This window comes from Phaethon lepturus, unplaced genomic scaffold (genome assembly GCF_000687285.1).
Source record: "Phaethon lepturus isolate BGI_N335 unplaced genomic scaffold, ASM68728v1 scaffold10819, whole genome shotgun sequence".
Lineage (NCBI taxonomy): Eukaryota > Metazoa > Chordata > Aves > Phaethontiformes > Phaethontidae > Phaethon > Phaethon lepturus.
Window position 1 is genome coordinate 24584 of NW_010561231.1, and position 21325 is coordinate 45908.

Sequence of the window (21325 nt, forward strand, 5' to 3'; positions counted from 1 at the left end):
GTTTCCTTTCTTTCCTTCCTGCTGCTATCAGAGAAGACCTTCCCTCTCCCTTTCTTTTATGCTAATTTGAATAGGGTGAAGAAACCCAAGCAGTAGAGAAGTTTGCTGTAGTCTTAGCTATACCGCAACCCTTTTCAGGAGCTGCTACTAACCAGCACTGCTCCATGCAATGAGCCCGAAACTCACATGATGGAACAGGAAGAATTCAGTGCTAGTGCTCCTCTTCCCTCATTTCCCCTTGCTTTTAGCCTTCCAGGATGATTTTTCTGGTGCTAAGCCCTGCAACACAGCTGCTCTGGAACGATTTCCTGGCTGGCATGCTTCATTTGCTCCTGCCAGCACTGGCCAGCTGAGTGTCATGAGTCAGAAGGATCTATTTTTCCAGGGCATATATAAAAATTCCATAAAGCCTCCAGAGGCCCATATAGATGAAAGAAAGGCAACTAAATAAATGTAAGACCACAACTAGCTTAACAGCAGTTCTTCTTAGCTTTATGATTCTCTTATTACCTTCTCTGCAGTGTCCCTCACAAACTCTGATGCAGGCAAGGAAGCCAAGTAGAACTTCATCTCCTCTTGTTTCTCCTCCTGTTCTTTCTTAATGTTTACTTTTAATGGCTCGCTGAAGTTGAGAATATCTACTTCCTCTTCGTGTTCTGGTTCTCGTTTCAGAAATTGCTGTAGTTCCTCTAGTTTTCGGCATAGCTCCTCACCGCTGCTGTAAGATGAAGGGCATTCTGAAAAAGACGCAATCAATTAAACACATGATAGGTTATGGAAAGCTGTTTAAAAGCAGATGCACACCCAAAATATGTTAAGAAATCAAGGTAACTGGAAGTTATTTTTATAGTTCCTACCAAACAGAAGGATGGACAGAAACACAAACTGTCATTGAGAGCCTTCTAATTATATCTTCATGACACTCATGGTCCTCTCCCTCATTTGCCGCCACACGAATCAAGAAAGCTGCATTTCAAACGAAACCAGGCTAATACTAGTCTCCTGAACTTTCTCACCGAAGCTTTTTAACAACTGGCAAAGCAGTCTGATGCTCTTCAACTTGCTTGGAGAAATGGCACCATGTAGCACTAAATAATCTTTTACATTGTGACAAGTATTACCATGCTTTTTAAGAAAAATCAGAAGACATTCACAGTGGAATTACAAAAGGGTAATCTTTTCTCTGCATGCTCGACATGAGTCAGTAAAACCTTCAGTTGAAAGCTATGCAATAAACATATTCTTTTCTTCATAGACAAACACAAATTTAGTTATTTAGGTACAAATATTAGAAGGTGGATGTAGGCTTCCCTTCTACCTTCAACAACTGCAATGCAGAACTAGACCTGGCAAAGAATAATCGAATCCATACACTTCTGTGAAATACCTTAAATGAAGAACATTCAGCTTTGGGAAAGCGATTGTCTGAAGGTGAAACAAAGGAAGCTTAACTGTGAAGAATGGATGAAATTGAAGATGTATGTTTAATGCATACTAAAATGGACTGTGGAGATCCCAGAGCTATGCCTAGTACGGTAACATAGCAGCTGTATTAACATAAGATGAAGCTTCACACGGGCCAATTCACTTCACTTCTGGAGGTAAATTAACCTCCACTGAGCTCCATGCTGCCGCTGACAGTTTTGGGGGGGGTTTTGGTACCTAAACTCATTCACACTGTTTGCACGGTAAGTCTTTTAACAGAGGCTAAGCTTAGCCAAGGGCAGAACTGTCATTACTCCCTATGCTTTGTTTGTGTGCCCCATTCATAAATGATTACACTGTGGGGCAAGAATCCTCTCTCATAAGTTCTATCTACACTGGTCCTCCAAAGGCCTCAAAGCACAATAAAACCCAGAAGAGGCCCCAGAGAACATCAGGACTGGTAGGGACAAGGGGCAGCCTCACTTCTAGGCTTGGTCTTAAGATCTCCAACTTCTGTTATTCCAGAGTGAATCAAGTTAAAAAAACAAAGTAAGAAAGAATCCCCTTCTCCTGAAGCAGCAGCGCATGTGTGTGCATACACAAAGTCTTGAGCCATTTAACAAACAGTGTCTTTGACAAAAAGGAGACTTCTGTCCCTCCATACGCACCTGGCTCGCTGTCTATCTGCGTCAGCACATCTTCAATCGAGTCCTCATCATTCCGCAAGGTCTCTGGGTCAGGTGGAGTGTAGCCATGGCATCGACACCAGTGCACCACGTGCTTTGTTTTTAGGGGTGTAATGTTGTGAAACCTGGGGTGCTTCTCTATGATTTCTTGTAAGATCTTTCTCACTGTCATTGCTCGCTGCCACTGTGACAAACGAAAGAGAAAGCTCACCACACTGGCCAAAACATTTAAGGCTAGACCACGGCTCAGAACAATAATCCAGGTCGCAAGGAAAACAAAAGGAACACAATTTTCTCAGACATCAGAATGGCAAGGAAAAACAAATGTGGAAGATGGTCTTAATCCTAATATTAGGCAGCTGTAGGCAGGTCATTTAAACTCTCCCTTCTCATCCAAACAAAACCTCAGGAAAAAGGGACACACATTTACAGGGGCCAGACACATTTGTCTTGACTTGAACTGTCTCATCTCCCAAGTAACATCTAAGATGGCATAGTGCAGGAAATCAACTAGAGTGAAACATGCTGCTCAAAATTTTGGTTAAACTCTTCAATCATTTAAGTTGGCAACAGCAAAGGGTCTAATCAGTTTTAGCATGTTTCCCATAAAACTCCACAGCAAGCTGACAAAACTTGTTGAAGAAATAGGAGGGAACATAACCACAATACAAAAAGGTCTACATTAACAGAAATATTTATATTTAGTGAACTGACAATCTATTTCAGCACTAGCACTGCTCATGTCAGATCCCTCAATTCTCTTCCTACAGAGAGCAGACACAACTCCATGAAAAGATGGACAAAGTATGTTGGGTAACATTCCCAGGAGTGATGAGGATAAAGTCCTAACAGGACAGTTAGCGAAAATTCTGATTTTGAAAACGCTTCAAAAACATATTACTTTGAACCAACCAAAAAATGACCTTTAGAATCCCTTCTGCTTGAGGACATCTGTGAACCATAGACTGGATCACTACCTGGACACAAATCAGTACGTCTTGCAGTAAGGTATGCCTCTATTTAAAATGCAACAGACTGCTTCAGAAAACAAATCAGCCAACAACAAGGAAGGTTCCATAATTCAGAAATCCTTCTTGTGTCCCTAATGACTGCTTATGAAACACAGGAGAGGATTACCTCAGCTGCCCTCCTCTTCCCAATATTCCAGCTGTAATACTGTTCCACTGAACTGGCACAAAAAGAGCTTGCATCTTCACCTAGAGAACACAAAGCCAAAAACAGTATTAAATTTTAATAGGTGAAGCAAGATAAATTCTGGTTTTGATGTTACTTAGTGGAGAAGGAGGGAAATGTATTTCATGCTTACAGGATCAAGGACTGTAACTCTTACAAATGCTGTCCTCTCTCTGAGCACAGCACAGATAAGTGCAGCAGACACTTTGGTTTTTGAATACAAAATCAGCATCCCTCTTGGTGAGGATATAGAGACGTCTATGCCTATGGGCTGTTTTAAGCCTCTTCTCTCCCCAAAACTGTAATGATGTGCACCTGTAAGTCCGTCTTACTTGTCAAAGTCTCTTTCTTTGGAAAAGACTTTTTTTTTTGCCAACAAATCGCAATATAAAAATGTAGCAGTGAAAAAAACATCAGGAGGGGATATGAATCCTAAGCAACAGATTCATAAATGCTACTGTAGGCCAAAGAGCTGTATGTATTAAGGCTTTACTGTGCCGCCCACTCCTACTTTGCTCACTGTGCTTATCTTGAGAGTCTGCCCTACCCAGCCTCCAGGACCACTTGTTCAAAGTGCATTAGTTACCAGAGAAAGCTGATACATTTTCAGCTATGTACACGAGTAGGACGTATGCAATTATAAAGTACCATAAAAGGTTAAAATGCTTGTCTGCAAACTACCACCTTTTGTTTTAAAAAAAGCAAAACACCCCAACAACAAACACATTCCAATGCTGAGCTATGTTATCATGTTTGCAAGCATTTCTGAAACCCTGGCATTAAATTAAAAAAAACAACCAAAAAAACCCCACACACCTATTAAGGACAAACTAAGGAAAAGAAGACCTCCTTGCAACCATTATGTGTGGAAATACAACCTATTTCTAACTAAAAAACAGATGACAGTTATAACTGCTGACAACATACTTGGCTTTATTGGAAGAACCCGATTCTAAGCATCTTTAGAATAACCCCTGCAGTAAGCTCTCCAGGAGAATGGCTTCATTTCATTCGATCTTCTAATAATTCTTGTGGCTACAGAGTATGCAAGGCATTCTGTTGATATATTGAAAATAGAAAGCAAAGCCTTTTCATTTACTGCTTACTTTTTTCAGCAATTAATGGAACCTTCTTCGCTATTGCTGTTAAAAGCTGCTGGATATTCTCCAAATATTCTATGCTGCAAGGGATAAAAAGAATCACAATGAAGAATACTGTTGGAAGCAATGAATCAGATACAAAAGGTTTCAAAATCACTGCATGGTTTAAAGTCCCTGGCCCCAGGGCATTACAGCAATACCAGTATGAGGACAAATCATTATGCCCCAATCTGGAGAAGGTATTTCAAACAGCCCTTCTGTTTGCCAAAGCGTCCACAACTGAAGCTGCATTTGTCACGATGAAACTTAAGACAGGCTGTTTTGGGCAGGCTTGGAAGAAATCCCTGCATCATCTCACAACCTGCAACACTACTTTGAGGAGTAAGATACACCTATTAGTGCAGGCTGTCCCAGCAGGAACATGGGATACTGCATGGGAAGCTTTGTACTTACAGGAATTTAGGTAAATTTTGCTTAACCAGACATACTGTATTTAACTGGCAAGAACTGTATATTCCATTAGTTACTTTATAACTAAGATCATTTCCAGTGTGTAGTGACTTAAGATTTCTTCCTGTCTCCTACACATATTCTCCATCAGGGTAATGTCTGCAGGGATATATTGGAATAACAAAACTTTTCAAAACATGGAGACATGAAAGTCAGCCACTGGAGGAATCAAGAGCAGAAGAAACATCCTACACATTAAAAGAAATATGCAGAGAAAAATCTGCAAACTGAGTTCTGGAGAAAACAACACTAATACTTGCAAGAGCATCACAAACAAGGCACTGGATTTCACAGCATCTAGTGAACAAATACTCTACTGATCTTCATTATTTAATTACAATTCTGAACTAACACAACCCTCATACTAAGTAATTACAGAAGTATATGAGCCTTTCAAGACTAGAGAGGCAAGAAGAGAGACAGACTTATTTCAGATGCCCCTTTTGCAACCAGCATTTCACTGGACAGTTTGACCTCAGTAAGGACACAAAACAGCAATGGGCATTATACAAGCAGTGGATGATAAAGAGGTTTTGAGAGCTTGAGATTTTACCAAACCCCAAAACAACTGCAAATCTTCAAATATATTTTTTTTTTTCCAATTCATGAGCCCTGCATAAAAATTCACTTACAAAGAAAATAACACTGTCTGAAACAAATGCCAGCCAACAGGCTTACTACTGATACAGCAGCATATGGGACAGAAGATTTTTATAATGTATTTCTAGGTCAAACTTAACACTACTGCATGTATCCCTAGAACCTCCTCTTTTCCCCCTGGTATTTAAAAAAATCAGAAATCCTTATACAGAAATGAACAATTACTTGATAACGTAATTCCCAAGTTCGGAGCTGTCTTCTGTTTTTACTGCTGCTTGGCCTTCTTGGGTACCGACAGAACTGCAGGTTTGTCCTGTTGAATCAGGCTCCATCTTAACTTCAAAGAAACAGAGCACATTTTAAGAGATAAAAAGTACCGGTCAGCTTGATAAAAGAATGTCTTGTGAGACTCCAGTAAGACTAAGGGTCTTACGTAACATCACTTCGTTTGTTGTTTGCATTCTGGTTGTTAAGCATGAACAAATCTGGCCTTCAAGTCTGCTGAAAGCAACCCACCAGAATGTGTGCCGCCCACCACCGCTAAACCTCAACATGCTTACATAGCACCCTTTTTAGAAAATTTGCATTTGTATAATAATTTGCTGATGTTTTACATATTACTGCCTGATCTAAATTGACCTGCTGCAAACGTTGGCCTTCTGTAAACAAAGAGCTGTACAGAAAACTACTAACAGTTTTAGCAAGAAGTGACATTTCAAAGTGAGAACTTTTTTGAAGACATCACTGATTTTGACATCAGTGAACTTTCTCACATCTAGGACAGAACTCTGTCAAGACAGGAGGAGAGAGAGAGACGTTCTCAACCCAGAATAGCCAGGCAGTCTGGTCATTCATCTGGGATGGGAGCGACACATGATGGTTCAGCAAGGACTGGACTTTGAGTATCTCAGCTCTGGCCTGTGCATTATTCTGGGAAGTACTTTATGTACATCTTTCCCCTGTGCGTGCGTGCACGTACACACAAGTGCTGTCTACACCTAGTGCGGCTGGAAAGCATTCTCCAGTACATTTCACCATAGTCACTATTCTGATGACAGCAGTAGCGGTGATTAAATACGTGCTGCTCTATACACTTCTGCAATGACAGACTGAAACAAGGAATGTTTAAGGTATTCATGGTAGCTTTCTGGAACATCCTTATTTCTCTCTGTACTTCCCTATGCTTTGGGGTTTGTTGAGGGGGAAGTCACTGTTAATTTCCTAGTCCCCAGATGCCATTTTTACTTGATTTAAACCCTACTAACAATGGAAATAAAGGAACCCACAGTCACAAGTCTACTTTTGTAGTCAGGCCACTTGCATAAAGCTACACCAGCTCACTTCTGCTACTTATCTTACGGAGAAATTCCTTGTTACCTTTAGTGACGGATGTTGTAGAGGGACTAGGGACAACCATACTTGCTGCTGTGACAGCTGTAACAGCTGAAACTTTGCTGGTAGAAAGTGACTGTATCACTGCAGAGGAACAGAAAGAAAAACAAAACAAACAAACAAAAAAAAACCCAAAAAGAAAACAAAGCCACAACAAAGAAAAGAAAAAGAAAAAAAAAATCAAATTTCATACAGTGACAAATAACCATGTTGAGAAGCAACACAGTGTTTGCAGCACAAAGTTTAGGGATGAAGTTCCTTGCTACATTTTCTTCTACCTCTAACTTTGGACCATGTACGCCAACAGTGACCAAGAGCTACCCTGTGTCAAAGGGGATTTTCAAACACCATCTGTCATCCTCCTCTGCCCTTTACCTTTGTTCATAGGCATGAGTATTGTCTGAACACCTCCAGAAGCTGTGTTTACACCGAGCTGTTTAAGCTGGCTGGGAACTGTCAGAACAGCCTGCTGTGGACTAGACTGATTTGAGTGGATTTTTAGCAACCCTGCAAGAAGAACGGAAGACAAAATGTTAAATAAAACACAGCATTTTGTTTACCTCCAGCTACTTCTCTCCTTTTCTGCCTGAACCAGGATGGCATGTAAGCTAGCACTGCCACCCTCTTAACTAGCCAGAGTTCAGACAGAACTGTCAGACAAGTTTTTACTGACAGAAATGATTGCTAAAATACTGGGGTGCTGCACCAACGTGTGTGCAGTATTACATGCTGCACAGCGCTGACATTTGTGAGGCAGGTTTCCTAATCACGTAAGTAACCTTAAATAAAAGTTGATGTCACACAAACCTTTCAGCTGAAGCAGGCTGAACACAGAGTAAAACACTCCTGTCAGAACAAGACCTTGTGCTCAAGGGTCTGGTAAGCCAGTGACCGGCAGCTCTGTTGTACTTACACAGCCACTCTCACTGAGGTACCCAAGTGCCGCACACACCTCTGCAATTCAGCTTAGCAGCATCCGCTGCAGTCAGCGGAGCACAGTCAACTGCGTTTTAACTGACAAGCCCAAGGCTGCGCAGCAACTCTGATGAAGGACACACTTCAAAGGAGTGTCCTGTGTCTTTCTTTAACATGCACTGAATACATCCATAAGGATGGCTAATCAAGCTATGAAGCCTGTTGAAGTGGGGGGGACTGAACGAAATCACTGATTTTAGTCAAGGCTAAAAGAACAAGGACATTCAGGTATCAACAGCATTATCAATGGCAGCACCCAGTGACTTGGGTGGAAACCAGTACGGCTCCAAGCTGCGCCACAGTGCCATGGGTGAGCACCACTCATCACCTGTCCACCAGCTCTCTCCTCCATAGTGACGACACTTCAAGCCACCACAGCCAGCACTCTAATACTGTCCTTTGGGCCTATGTCCACCCCTCCTACTGCTAAACTGGCTACTTGCAATATAATTGTATTCAATCTATAGCTAGCTTTTATTCAGACTGTGGAAATTTAATAGGCTTCTCTTTCAAAACATTGCCAACAGTATATTTCTTAGTTTCATGACGGTTAATTTTATACTCACGATTTGTTTCAGGATAAAGTTTCTATTTCCCTCATAATTTATTATTCTTGTGTAAAAACCATAACTGCCTTTCAAGTACTATACATGCAAGATCTGGTGAAGATATCTCTTGGTTTGCAAGATGCATAGCACTGATCAGTTAGGCTTTCACCAAAAGGCAAGAAGGCTAACCTAGTATTACCAATTCATTTTTTAAACATTTTAGTCTATTCAAGACTCATTTAAATAAAAGCCCATATTTTTAGAATTAAAAATCTGGCTGCCACACATCTTGGCAAAACCTTTTCTTCCACCTTCAGCCTTCTCAAACACACAGCCCCAGGATGGCCAAGCTCCATGGTGGTGGCTGGCTCCCTTTGACACACTGATCCCCAGCAGTTCTCCTGAGGATGTTAAATGGCGAACCAAAGGTCTCTTCTGGCACAGAGCCATCCTCCAGCAAGCAATTAAATGCTCGTGGCTTTGCAAGTCTCTTCCCAGAACAGTTTACCACACTTTGAGAAACTGCATCATTTAAAAGTGTGCCCTGGGGGATGTCTCACATGTGTGATGCACAGATGTGTCAGGACAGCACAGCAAGAGACCCAAACAGCAAGGCGAAGAATAAGGGACATTTTCAACTGACCCTATTAAGCCTGACGGGTGGGAGACACTGCTTATTGCAAAACAATGGGAAATTTTGAGATTCTTTTTGAAAAGTTGCCTTTAAATATATGAATCTAGAGAATCTTAACAAGGGGTGGGGTTTTTTGATTAGGGGGTCAGGGGTTGTTTGTTTGTTTTGTGGTGTTTTTTTTTTTAAATATCAGAATCACTGCTTCTTTTGGGATTTGTGATGAAGTCAGTGCCTCAGGTTACCAAAAAAAAAAAAAAAATCTATATGATACTCTCATACCTAAACGGCAGTGTTAATCTGAAAGTTATTTAGAATGGCATATTTCCTACAAAAAAACCCCTTGCTTCTTTGTTTGCAAAGAGGAAAATAGTCAACTGTTTATTGAAGGATCGTGGCAGTCTTAACAGACTCTGTTACTTACTTTCAAGCTCTTTGAAACAGAGTGATGAGAAAGGAGGAGTTCGGAAGACTATGTTGGAAACTAGAAGAGCTGCTTTAAAAAGACACTGTCAGATGGGCTCAGTGTCACTTACTTTCTCTTTTCTGTATTTGTACTCTGTTTCCACTTAGTAAGAAGTCATTTCAAATGAAGAGAATATGCCAGCAAGTAAATTAGGAGTCAAAACGAAAATTTCTGATTTTAACCCATAATACTCCAATTAAACCTGCTATATTTGTGCTCCATGATACAAAAGATACTGGAGGACAATAAAACTAAATAAGGAAAACACCCCTCTACATAAGGGAAGTCCATCTTTATTACACCTACCTCACTGACTTAAAAGCCTTCAGTTTCCCGTGATCAACATCTCTCTGCTTTCCAAGCCAAAGAGAGCAGATGCAAAGCCTCAAAGCCAACTTCTGCTCATTCAGCTTCTCTGACTTCAGTGGAGTTTCACTTTCACAAACTAATCAAGTCTGTAGTATCACTGGTACCTTGACAGTTTCAGCATTCAGTGTCACACTGTGCTCTTGAACAGGCAGAATGCATCTTCTAATGAGAAGCTGGCATGAAAACTAAAATCCCTCTCCAATACCAATGGGCAACTCACACTGTTATTTGTAACAGATACAGTCAACGCACTGATGTGACAGGATGCCAAATTGTTTACACATCTCTTTGGCTAAGCCAAAAGTTATGCTAATAAGGTATGCTTTAGAAAGCATGACTTTTTATACATTCACAGATACAGGTGACTCTACATTCTTCCATTTACAGTGAAGACATCTAAAGAACTCACACTTTGATTCTAACTTTCTGCGGGAAAGGCATGAAGGGATTTTAATACCTGATACTGCAGCTTTTCCAGTCACAGGTGTTGGTGTAGTCATCAGAGAAGCAACACTTACAACAGTAGAAGTAGCAGTCTTATTTACTACCGATGAAGTAGGCTGGCTCTGGCTTATACAGATTTGGTGTTGTTGTCCAGATGTCTTTGCCGTAGGAGCTCCAGAAGATGATGAGCTGGAACCTGCATTATCTATTTGCTGCAGAAGAGAGGCAGAGAGGGATAACAAATTCCTTTTCATGTCAGGTGATTCAACAATAAGCACAATGAGGGAATATCTGCAAGTAGCAAAACCAAATGTCTATTTATCTATCATTGAGAAGCAAGAAGTTCTCAAGCACATATCCAAAAACCCATATACAGTAATGGTATATATAGAAGGGAGGCTGTTTCAAGCAAAGTGAAACTGTGCACATAGGAACTGCTACCACAACCGCTTTGACAGCATCTAGAGCCGGGTCCCTTAACTTCAGCAAGCAGCTAAGCCTCCAGATGACATATTTGACCCAGGAATGTTTCATGTTTCGCTGCTGCTCGAAAGTCCAGAGGTATCAGCAGAGAAATGGGAAAAAAATTTGGGATAAAGAGGCCATATGGAAAATTTGTATCTCTGCAGCTTCACTGACAGCTGTAAAAACAGTGAGTAGCATTTAACGCAAATTTTAGCATCTTCACATATATATATATACACACTGCATATGCCAGCGGTCAGCCCTCTAAGGACAGCATGGTGTCAACTCACTGCTTGTTTAATCTTTGCCTCTCCACAGGCAAAAGCAGCAAGGCTGGGGGAACCCTCCCAGTGAACTATACACTGTCCTTTTTGCTGCCTCCTCCCCACACTGTGAACTCTAAGTCCACTCCAGGTGGAAAACCTGCATCAACTGGATACATGGCTGCATCCATGCACAGGAGCGTTCACTCTAGGAACGCAAATGTTTTACTACCAACCTCACTCTGTGCTGAAGCAACTCATTCCAAGGCTTTGCTGTTATGACTTCCCCAAGGTGGAGAGGAGTGACATCCTTTGATCATGATCAGGACTGAAGGACCACGAACCCTGGCCACTGCCAGCCTCTGAAATCTGTCGATGGCAGATTGGGCACTAAGCACCACGGAGAGGCTGTGATCTCAGAGGAGAGACCTACAGGCTGGTTACTGCTGGTTTTCACTGGCCTGCTGGATACAGAGCTTCAGGCATTTGAAGTTCTGCAAATTTTTGTGCCAGCGACAGATTTGGTGCTTAAAGGCTATGTAGCCCAAAAATCTGAGCTGTATGATTGCAAAAGCTGTTTCAGATAAAGCCTTTCCTGCCTACCTGAATTTTAACATTAAAAGCAAGAAAGTGCAAGTTTTAGTTTCTCTTCTCCCCTTGTTTCTTCACAGATATTACTTTGTGCCAAACAGCAAACAAGCCAACAGTGTAATGCACTGAAACACAAATAAGAACAGACTCACCAGCAAAGCTAACTGAAAAGAGAAATACCAAGAGAGGAAAAAAGCAGTGGAAGTCCTTTCCTGGTGATTATACTGGCTAGAGTGCAAAAATTATATTACAGAATATTGTCGAAGTTGTTTCTCACCTGGGCCACCCCATTTGTGGGAAGGGCCATGGCAGGAGCAGCAGCTGTGGTGATAACACCTCCTGATACTCTCAGCACAGTAGTGCCAGGTTTGGAGAGCTGGGATGAGGCAGGCACTGATTTTATAGAGCCATCTGATATTTTCATCACCGATGTCTGTCCACTGGGTGCAGCCTTTGAAAAAGAATTCAGCATAAGGAAGAACGTGTATTTGTTTGGATTTTGTTTTAAATGACTTTTAAAAAAAACCCAAAAGACACAAACAAAACAAGACAAACACTTTTTATATTACTTAAAAAATATTTTCAAAAGACTTTTAAAAAAGACAAATTGTGGCAATAATAGCTAGAGCAGTATTATCACCTCAGATATCAACTTCATCAAAGTGTTGACTTTGCAAAAATATGCTTATCGATCTTGAATTTTGGACAATCAATTACAAGTACTCTTAAGGAGTGTGAATTTCATAGGGACCACTTGGTAGTTTTTAAAAGAATGGCCTTTGAGGAATACCAAAATCAACTTTTTTTTTTTTTTAAGAGCTTTAGCAGATGACCTATTTCTAAGATTCAAATATTTAAGCACATTTTCGCACCTGACTGTATTTCACCTCTCTAAGTCCATCTCACCAAGAGATCCCAGAACACATTTACAAACTATCAACCCAAACTTACACATGACCCACTCTGAGAATAGAAATAAAGCTGGAAAACTATGGTCCAATATCTGCACATGAACGTAGGCCTTTATGTGCTTTCCTTATCATAGTACAGCCAGCATCAAAATTATACATAAAATAAAACAAACCAAAGAACTACAAAAGGAAAAGCTTTCACAATGTGTGGCTGTGGTTCCTACACTTTATCTGACAAAATGCTGACTGGTGAGAAAGAAACACATCATTTGCACATTACCTGTGTGAATAGAGCTGTTTTCTGTCCAGTTATCACTTTTAGTGCTTGTCCTTGTGTGGAAGATGCTCCAACTGCTACATTGCCCTGCACAACTGAAGCTGGAGTCAGCTGCTTCCCAGAACTCTGAGGAGAAGGCTGGCCAACCAGAAAGGTGCCCTGCTCCAGAAATAAGTTAGGGAGGTTACCACTTTGAAATACAGTTGAAAGTCAACAGAAATCTATTCTGTCAATAGAGAATACAAACCTATAGCTGTAATGCAACAACAACATTTAATTTTCTACAACAAGACACTTCTATTTACAGTGGACGCTTCTGCACTAAGAACTGGACACAGCCTTCTCTTCTTGGCGCAGAACACCACTTTCTGATGCAAGGGAAAGGATGAAAAAGCCACAATCGGTTTCCTGTCTTGTCAGAGGCATCCACTACAATTCAACACACTTTATGCTGTTAAAGTCAATTCTTTCTCACAAATGCTGCTTAGCATGAAAGATCAGAGACACTACTGCTGGGCTAGGCAAAAAAAAAAAAAAGAAACCACCAAAACAAGAGAAATCGAGACATTCTGTCACCTCACTTCAAAATGTATTTAGTCCCCCTCCACAAAGGCTTTATGTTCAAAGCTCAGCATACAGATATCACAGCAATGACTGAAGGTGTGCACTCTAATAACCTACCACCTGAGACCTTGCCACTGTTCCTGCTTCTCATCAGTGTTCAGTTGCTACCCTTCAGAAGCTTCATTCACCCACTATCACATATGGGCCCCTTCACACAATCTTCTGTTTTCTCATTTTTCTTCCTTACTCAGCCTTGCCATTTCTCTCCAATAATCATAGAACCACAGAATACCAGCTTGGAAGGGACCTCAAGGATCGTCTGGTCTAACTTTTCTTGGCAAAAGCACGGTCTGGACAAGATGGCCCAGCACCCTGGCCAGCTGAATCTTAAGTGTGTCCAATGTTGGGGAATCCACCACTTCCTGGGGAGATTATTCCAATGGCTGGTTAGTCTCATTGTGAAAAATTTTCCTCTTGCATTCAGTCAGAATCTCCCCAGGAGTAGCTTATACCCATTACCCCATGTCTTTTCCATATGACTCCTTGTAAAAAGGGAGTCTTCATCTTCTTTGTAGCCACCTTTTAAATACTGGAATGTGGTGATAAGGTCTCTCCTAAGCCTTCTCTTCTCAAGGCTTAACAAACCCAGTTCTCAGCCTTTCCCCATACTGCAGGCTTCTCAGGCCTTTGATCATCGTTGTGGTCCTTCTCTGGACCCCCTCCAGCCTGTCCAGACCTTTTTTGCATAGTCGGGACCAAAACTGAACACAGTATTCCAGGTGTGGCCTGACCAGCGCTGAGTAGAGTGGGATAGTGACTTCTTCATATTGGCTGGGGGGGGGCCTGTTTGTTCAAATAGTGACTTCTTCATATCGGCTGGTGATGGCCTTGTTGATGCAACCCAGCATCCTGCTGGCTTTCTTTCTGCAGCAGCACCCTGCTCACTCATATTGAGCTTGTTTTCCACCAGGACACCCAGGTCCCTTCCCCCAGCCAGGAAGATCCCAGCCTGTGCTGCACTCCTGGAATATGTTTTCCCAGGTGCAAGACCTTACATTTGTCTTTGTTGAACTTCGTAACATTCTTGCTACCCGACTCTTCCTTTGCTCCCCTATATCTACTGCCTTCCTCCAACTCTTACATATCCTACTGTGTAAGATAACTTCATCTCTGTCATATCACTTCTCTTGTTTTGGAGACCCTGTCCCTTCTCCACCTACTGCTTGTCCTGGTCTTACTCAGTGCTGCTTTCTCAGCGCACAAGGAGCCACGAGAGTACCACCCTGTAAGGGGAGCAGAAGGGCAGAGATGTGCCAATAGCAACAGCAACTGGTAAAGCAGGTGCCTGGCAGAGGGGAGAGAGGCAAGGGTTGTTAGGGAGGATCTAGATCCCACAGTCCAAGAAGGTTTCATGTACTACAGAACCACAAGATATCCACATATTACTACTGCAGCCTGCAATGTCAACCTGCTTCAGTTAAGATGCTTACACCACTGACCTGGGGTGTCTGCTTCAGGATGTAAGACGTATAGGTGAGGTGCTGTGACAAGTTACTGCTTGTGCTCTGGGTTCCTCCTCCTCCACTATTTGTAGAAGAACCAGATTGAAGACCTGTAACCAGAAGAAAAGGTTTGATCCTTTGGTAACCAGACACTGTCAGCTGCTAAAGCATCCCTGTATATACAAGTAAGTGAAAACACTTTGCAAGATGCTTGCTGCCACATGTTTTGCAGCTGAATAATATTATTACCCAGTACAGCACAGTTCAGATGTGCTGCTGTGCTCTCTTATAGCTCAGCAAATGCCATGAATGAAAGGGGCTATGAGGGAGATAAGGAGGACTGGTGGGCAATCAAAGCTCATTTCAGGCTGTTTTGAATTTTCTATCAGAAGATGATGCTGTCCAACAGGTGAACAGGCTTTTCAGTCTTTCGCAGATTATGAACCTGTGGCAAGAGTCCTAGAAACACTCTGAATCCCACTGGCTTCTTAATTTTACTTTTGTTGGCTGTTCCAATGCAATTTTCTTAACAGAGTAGTAGATCATGGATGCCAAGCAGTGGTAATTTACAGCAACACTTTGATATTGCTCTGCCTCCAGAAAGCACAGCCTGAACACAGACTTTTCAGCAGTCTCTCATTAAGAAACAAGAGTAAAAAGAATACTTATGGCTCTGTCATAAAAATCATAAAGAGAAGTATTTGCTCTTCCTTGAAGCCTGTGAGATTATTTCCTTGTCAAGGTTGGACTGTCCCAGTTGCCTCTCTAAATCTCAAGCAATAGGGCTCCCATCACAAGTTCTACAGCCCAAAAATACCTTCAACAAAAGTATCTACTTCTTAAGTGACACGTACTCTATTGCCATGCTGCTGGTATTTACAGCTTTTTCTATTAAACTGAGTAATACCTCTTCTGCACTGCCAGTATCAGAACTGGGAGCAAAAAGTTTACACCCAATCCATCCCATCCCAACCCCCAGACTCAAAAGCAGCATTCTGGTGAAGGCTCATAACAAAATGTCATCTACACAGTCCAAAACCTACAGTATTCGCTCCGTACAGCAATAGCACATTACAAAGTATCGCCCATCAGAACTGTTTTAGCAGTGTTATTCTCCAGCTGTTTCACAGCAAGTTTGATTCGTAAGTCCATTAACATCAAATTGTTTCTGCTGGTTTCAACAAGCTTGGGGACAAACCTTGTATCAATATTCAAAATGAATTCTTTCCCCTCATTCCAGATACAGTATCTTGTTCTTTTCAAAGTTAGTTTCTTATGTTTCTAGTTTCTCCAGGGTGTAATGCCATTACTTATTAATAGCTTTCACAACTGCATTCAAATCCATCTCGGTTCTACATCACGAAAATGCAGTTGTCTCTTCGTACAGATCACAACGAAGGGTTACAGACAACCCCTCACTGAATTCTGAGGAAAATCACACTGTCTGCTTTCACCAATGAGACACTGAGAACACTGCGTAAAAAGCAGTTTCATCTAAAACAGACGACACTTGTGAGGAGTCTTAAAAAGCACCACATACTGTCTTCTTGTGAACAAAGAAACCCCATCCTATTACTGACTTCCACAGTACCAGGATGCTTTATAGCAAAAATGCCAAATGTATTAATTATGCAGTGATTACATTATTTAACTCATTAGATTTCCCTGCAAGACTAACTAGCATTATTTGTGGCTCGCAGTATGGCTCCCTGGGGTATCAGAAGCAGTTTTCCTTTCCCAGAAGGATTCTTGCTATTGGTGGTGAGGTACAGTTTGGTGCCTGGTGGTAAGTTTGCCAAGTTTGCCAAGTTGGTGGCTGGTAACTGCAGTGTGGCCATCACTAGAAAGAAAGAAAGAATAAAAAGATATAAAATTACTGTTTGCAGAAGGTAGCATGCATTGAAATCTGCACAGGATGAAAGTATTAGGAGTGACATGCAGCTAGCCTTTGATAATCCATACTTAGCTGACCTAACCACAGATTGACTCCACCAGTGATGCACTGACACTTTTTTAAGTAGGTCTGGGAGAAGGAAAAAAAAAAAAACAAAATCTCTCTGCATGCAGTACCACTTATGGCTGCATGTCAAAACAGCACAGCCATGGGGTCTGCAGGCTTATTACTCCAGCCCAGAGGCCACACACCACCTTTCAAACAGTCCAGAGCTTGAGCTAACGTGCTCAGATAAAGCCAGCTGTGTGCAGAAGCAGGCAGGGTGCCTCTGCCCACACTCCCATCACTGTAATCACTGGGGAAGAATAGGAAGATGCAATAAGGACAGTTTGGCTCTTGCAGGCTAGATTTATGCGGAGCCCGCTGAGCATCTAAGAACCACAACGCTGGGCAAAAATGTGAGACCTGGCTCCAGGAAAGTCTACTAGGTCTCTAGCACATTCCCCAACATATCTGTCTGATACCCACTCACAGAAGACTGCATGTTTAAAAGTACTTGTGCTCCCTCTTCCCCCTTAATGAGACAGCAAACACTTTATTACTAATCTCAGTCAGCCTAAATTTCAACCCTACAGACCTCTCTGCGCATTTTGAAGTTTTTCAGTCACAAACAGTTATTCTGCAGTTGAAGAAATCATTATAGAGCCCCAAAGTCTACCCATCATGAGCTATTAAGGTGTAAAATTACTCTACCTGAGCCTTGAGATGTACTCTTCTGAGCACCTGTGGAAGAAACTTGCGCCTTTGTTATAGTCTGCACAGGCTGAGCAACAATTGTCCCTCCACCTCCACTCACGATGGCTTTGGCTACACCTTGAGTCACAACCTGCTTCGGACCAACAGCCTTTGCTACTGAAGAGCTAGATTTTGCCACAAGTATCTGGCCACCACTGATAGCCACCGCTTGTTTCACTGTCGACTGTAAAGCAGAACCAACTGGAACACCAACAACCTATAACAAATAAACAGTGGATGATATGCTGCTGGCAAGAAGAGTCATGTGAATTCTAGCTGGTACGCTTCCTCCATCTCTAGACATTTCAGGACACTTTATACATGTCTAGTCACGTATAAAAGCTATTCATTCGGCAACAAAATTAAATGGGCAAGAGGCCAATCCCAAGTAAAAAGATAAACAGTTAAATACAACTGTGATTTCAGAGCGTCCACAAAAGATTAAGTACATTCAAATTACAGGGCACTTCCATTTTTTCCATAAGCCACTGATGTACAAGCAATGGCTTAATTCCAGCTGAAGGTAAAGCTTGGCTTGGCAAAGCACAGAGATCCAGAAATTTAGTTTCAACAGGCTCCTTGGGAAAACTATGGCCTCAAAGCAGAATCCATGAAGTGCTTCAATTCTATGAGTTGACAATAACTGCAAGCAAACATGAGTTTGCATACCTGCTCAAACAGGTGAATAAGGCAGTAAAAACGACAATGAACTGTTGCAAATGCAAATATATATTTACTTATGCAAAAGTGAAAGGTCCCTCTGTAGTCTCTTGTACTTGGCACATGATTTGACTCTATCCACAACGGAAAACAGCAAGAACGGAGACTATTTCTGACACATCTGTCATCTCATCACTGCACAGTTACCATGCCTTCTCAGAAGCTGCGTCACTCCTGCCATCGCAGCACTGCATTGGCACAGACTCCTACAATAAAACACTTGAGTTGCCACTCAAGTAGGACTGCTTCTACCTCATGCTAGTTCTGGCTCAGCCTCCACCCCACTCCCTATTTGTCCTATTCTTTTTCATTGCAGGCCTGCAGTCTAAAGAAAGAATTTGCCTCCTCTTACAGAAAGACTTGGATGAGTTTCAGCAAGAGCTGATGATGGCAGCCAACTCTCTGGGTTGACAGGCTCCAGTTCAAAACCACCTCTACCTCACTATGGCAATGGGTTAGATAGACAGAAGTGGGAGATGTTCCCTGTACACAATGAAATGCAATAGCACCTGCTCACCCTGCTCCCTTCCAAGGGACTACAGGTAAGCGTGGTATGAGCCACTCTGCACACAGGGAAACTAGCTACCCATGGTGCTGCTGCCCATGTCTGGGACAGAAACAACCCTGCACCCTTGAGAGAAGCATGAGGTGTTGCAATGAAACCACAAGCAAGCCAGCTTACCCCACACCAAAGATGCCCCAGTGCCTCATACCTTAGACTGCACCGTCCCCTCGCCTGTGCTCACAACCGGCTTCTGCGGTGACAAGGCTAACATGTGGCTCCCTTTTACAGTGACATACTGCTGCACAGAAGTCTGCGTGGTTGTCCCTGTCGCTGGTAGCTGGGGTTGCTGGGGCAGCTCTCCTGGCTCCTGCTTTATTATCACCTTTTAAATAGGAAGAAATAATAAATAGTAAGAAAAGCAAATACCTGACATCACTGGGGATCATCTCTGGAACAGCTTGTCTGAAAGAAGGGTCAGGCAACAGTCAGTAAATTCAGATGTAGTTCTTATAGACCACCATGTGGGTGCTCTAACTCAGCTCCAAGATGACAGCTACTCCCAACACACAAGTGTGTAAGCAGAGTGTCTGTATTTACAAAGCATTCCAGATTTGAGCAGTGCTCACAGAAATTACAGAATCACAGAAATTACTAGTAATATTTCAACTATTATTCATACTAACGATGGACTTGTTCAGACCTGACTTCAGGCCCTGCATCTCAGAAAGGAGCCAGAACACTATTTAAAGTTTCAAATTTCGAAGGTCCTTCTTGCTTAGAACATGTTCTAAACATCTTTTTTTTTTTTCTGTCCTGCAACCAGTATTATAGCGATAGATATTGTCAATTATTATAACTGACATTATTCTCTTGTGTATAGGTTTTACGTTTCTCTGCAGCAGGCCCTAAATCTAATCCCCAAGATCAGTGACTCAAGAAAGGCTGGGGGTTTTTTTTGCATTAGGTTGCTGTACATACTGTAACTGGTAGGAGATGTTCTTCCACCTTTTACTTTGATGACCTAATATTGCCAGAAACAACTTTAAATTCCGGATGGTAACCTTTAAGGAAATGTTTTCACATGTGGCAACATCTGACATTCAGAAATCGCTATAACATTTTTAAGAAGCTCCTGATCAATCTATTGCAGTTTACTTTTACCATAAGCCACTAAAAAACAGCTTTAAAAAGATCAGCCTCAGTACGACAGAGACTCAAAGAAAAACAAGAAAAGATGAAAGAGGAGATAAAAAGATCACAGGAACAGCAGAGCCACAGGAAAAGAAAAGAAAACAAGACACGCTTTTTGAGAGGTACTAGAGAGCCCCTGGCAGCAAGACTTATTGGTTCCAGTAACAGTTTTACATGCACTGGAAGTTACACAGTTTGCGGCACAAGTCAGCATGAAATGGCATTACTGGCCATTGTCACGGCTCCTTGTCCCAGCACAAAAGCTGAGAGAAATACCTTTGTAAAAGCTCCAAGTCCTCCAGACACCGATTTGGGGCTTTGTGCCTTGGAATGACTCCCGATGGGACAGAGGGGTGGCATGGTAGCAAACAGAGAATCCTCCTGCTGCAAATAGAATGACATGGCGCAAAATTGGTGAAATACAAGAATACAAAGAAATACAAGAAATAGAATACAAGAAATAAAACAAGTGACTGCTAATAAAGGGTAGCATGGACCATCTGGGCAGTCCCAAATTACTTGTACAAATAAGCTATTTCCAAAAATCAGTCAACACTTAAGTAAAAGGAGTGTAACATACTTAATACAACCTATAACGCAAGTTTTATTTGGGAAGTTACATCTCCAACAGCAGTAAGGGTTTCTTGCCCTATTATACATAGATGAAAGAAATTGACTGATGTTCCCCCACCAGTTTTTCACACAAAGCATTTCAGAGCTGTAAAATTCAAGTAGGCTGAGGGTGGATTTTATCAATGTGTATAAATACCTGATGGGAAGGTGTAAAGAAGATCAAGGTAGACAACAACTCAATAGTATCCAATGAAAGGACAAGAGTCAATGGGCACAAATTGAAACACAGGAAGTTCTGTTTAAATATAAGATTTTTTTTTTTTTTTTTTTTAAGCTTAATGGAACAGGTTGCCCAGAGAGGTTGTGGACCCTCCAGCCTTGGAGATGCTCGAAATCCAACTGGACACATTCCTGAGCAACCTGCTCTAGTTCATCCTGCTTTGAGCAGGCGATTTGGACCAGATGATCTCCAAAGGTCCCTGCCAACGTCAACCACTCTGTGATTCTATACACAATCCCAGATAGAGAAGATCTATGAAGAAACAAGTTACAGAGAGGAAAAAATGTTCAATGTAAGTCTGCAAGAAAAATTCTCTCAGGTGTAACTTGAAAGACCTGATGGCACACAGTCTTTCCAGAGAGAACTCAGCATTTGGCAGAAACAGGGAGGCTACCTAACTTAAAATAGAGTAAAAAACATTTCCACACCTGCAAAATCATGCACCTGGCATTCC

General features: G+C 41.8%; 1 protein-coding gene across 1 annotated transcript in view; it reads right to left on the reverse strand.

The window, feature by feature from the left end:
• Positions 1-21325, reverse strand: part of YEATS2 (YEATS domain containing 2) — a 48048-nt gene that overhangs the window by 3507 nt on the left and 23216 nt on the right. Inside the window, exons 13-27 of the mRNA XM_010293938.1 lie at positions 20295-20402; positions 19036-19209; positions 17561-17819; positions 16592-16753; positions 14911-15023; positions 12851-13006; positions 11937-12110; positions 10354-10552; positions 7283-7414; positions 6893-6991; positions 5741-5852; positions 4412-4485; positions 3249-3328; positions 2094-2295; positions 511-737 (exon numbers count right to left, since the gene is read on the reverse strand). Coding sequence (XP_010292240.1) covers positions 511-737; positions 2094-2295; positions 3249-3328; positions 4412-4485; positions 5741-5852; positions 6893-6991; positions 7283-7414; positions 10354-10552; positions 11937-12110; positions 12851-13006; positions 14911-15023; positions 16592-16753; positions 17561-17819; positions 19036-19209; positions 20295-20402 — 2271 coding nt within the window. The remainder of the gene's footprint in view (positions 1-510; positions 738-2093; positions 2296-3248; positions 3329-4411; positions 4486-5740; positions 5853-6892; positions 6992-7282; positions 7415-10353; positions 10553-11936; positions 12111-12850; positions 13007-14910; positions 15024-16591; positions 16754-17560; positions 17820-19035; positions 19210-20294; positions 20403-21325) is intronic.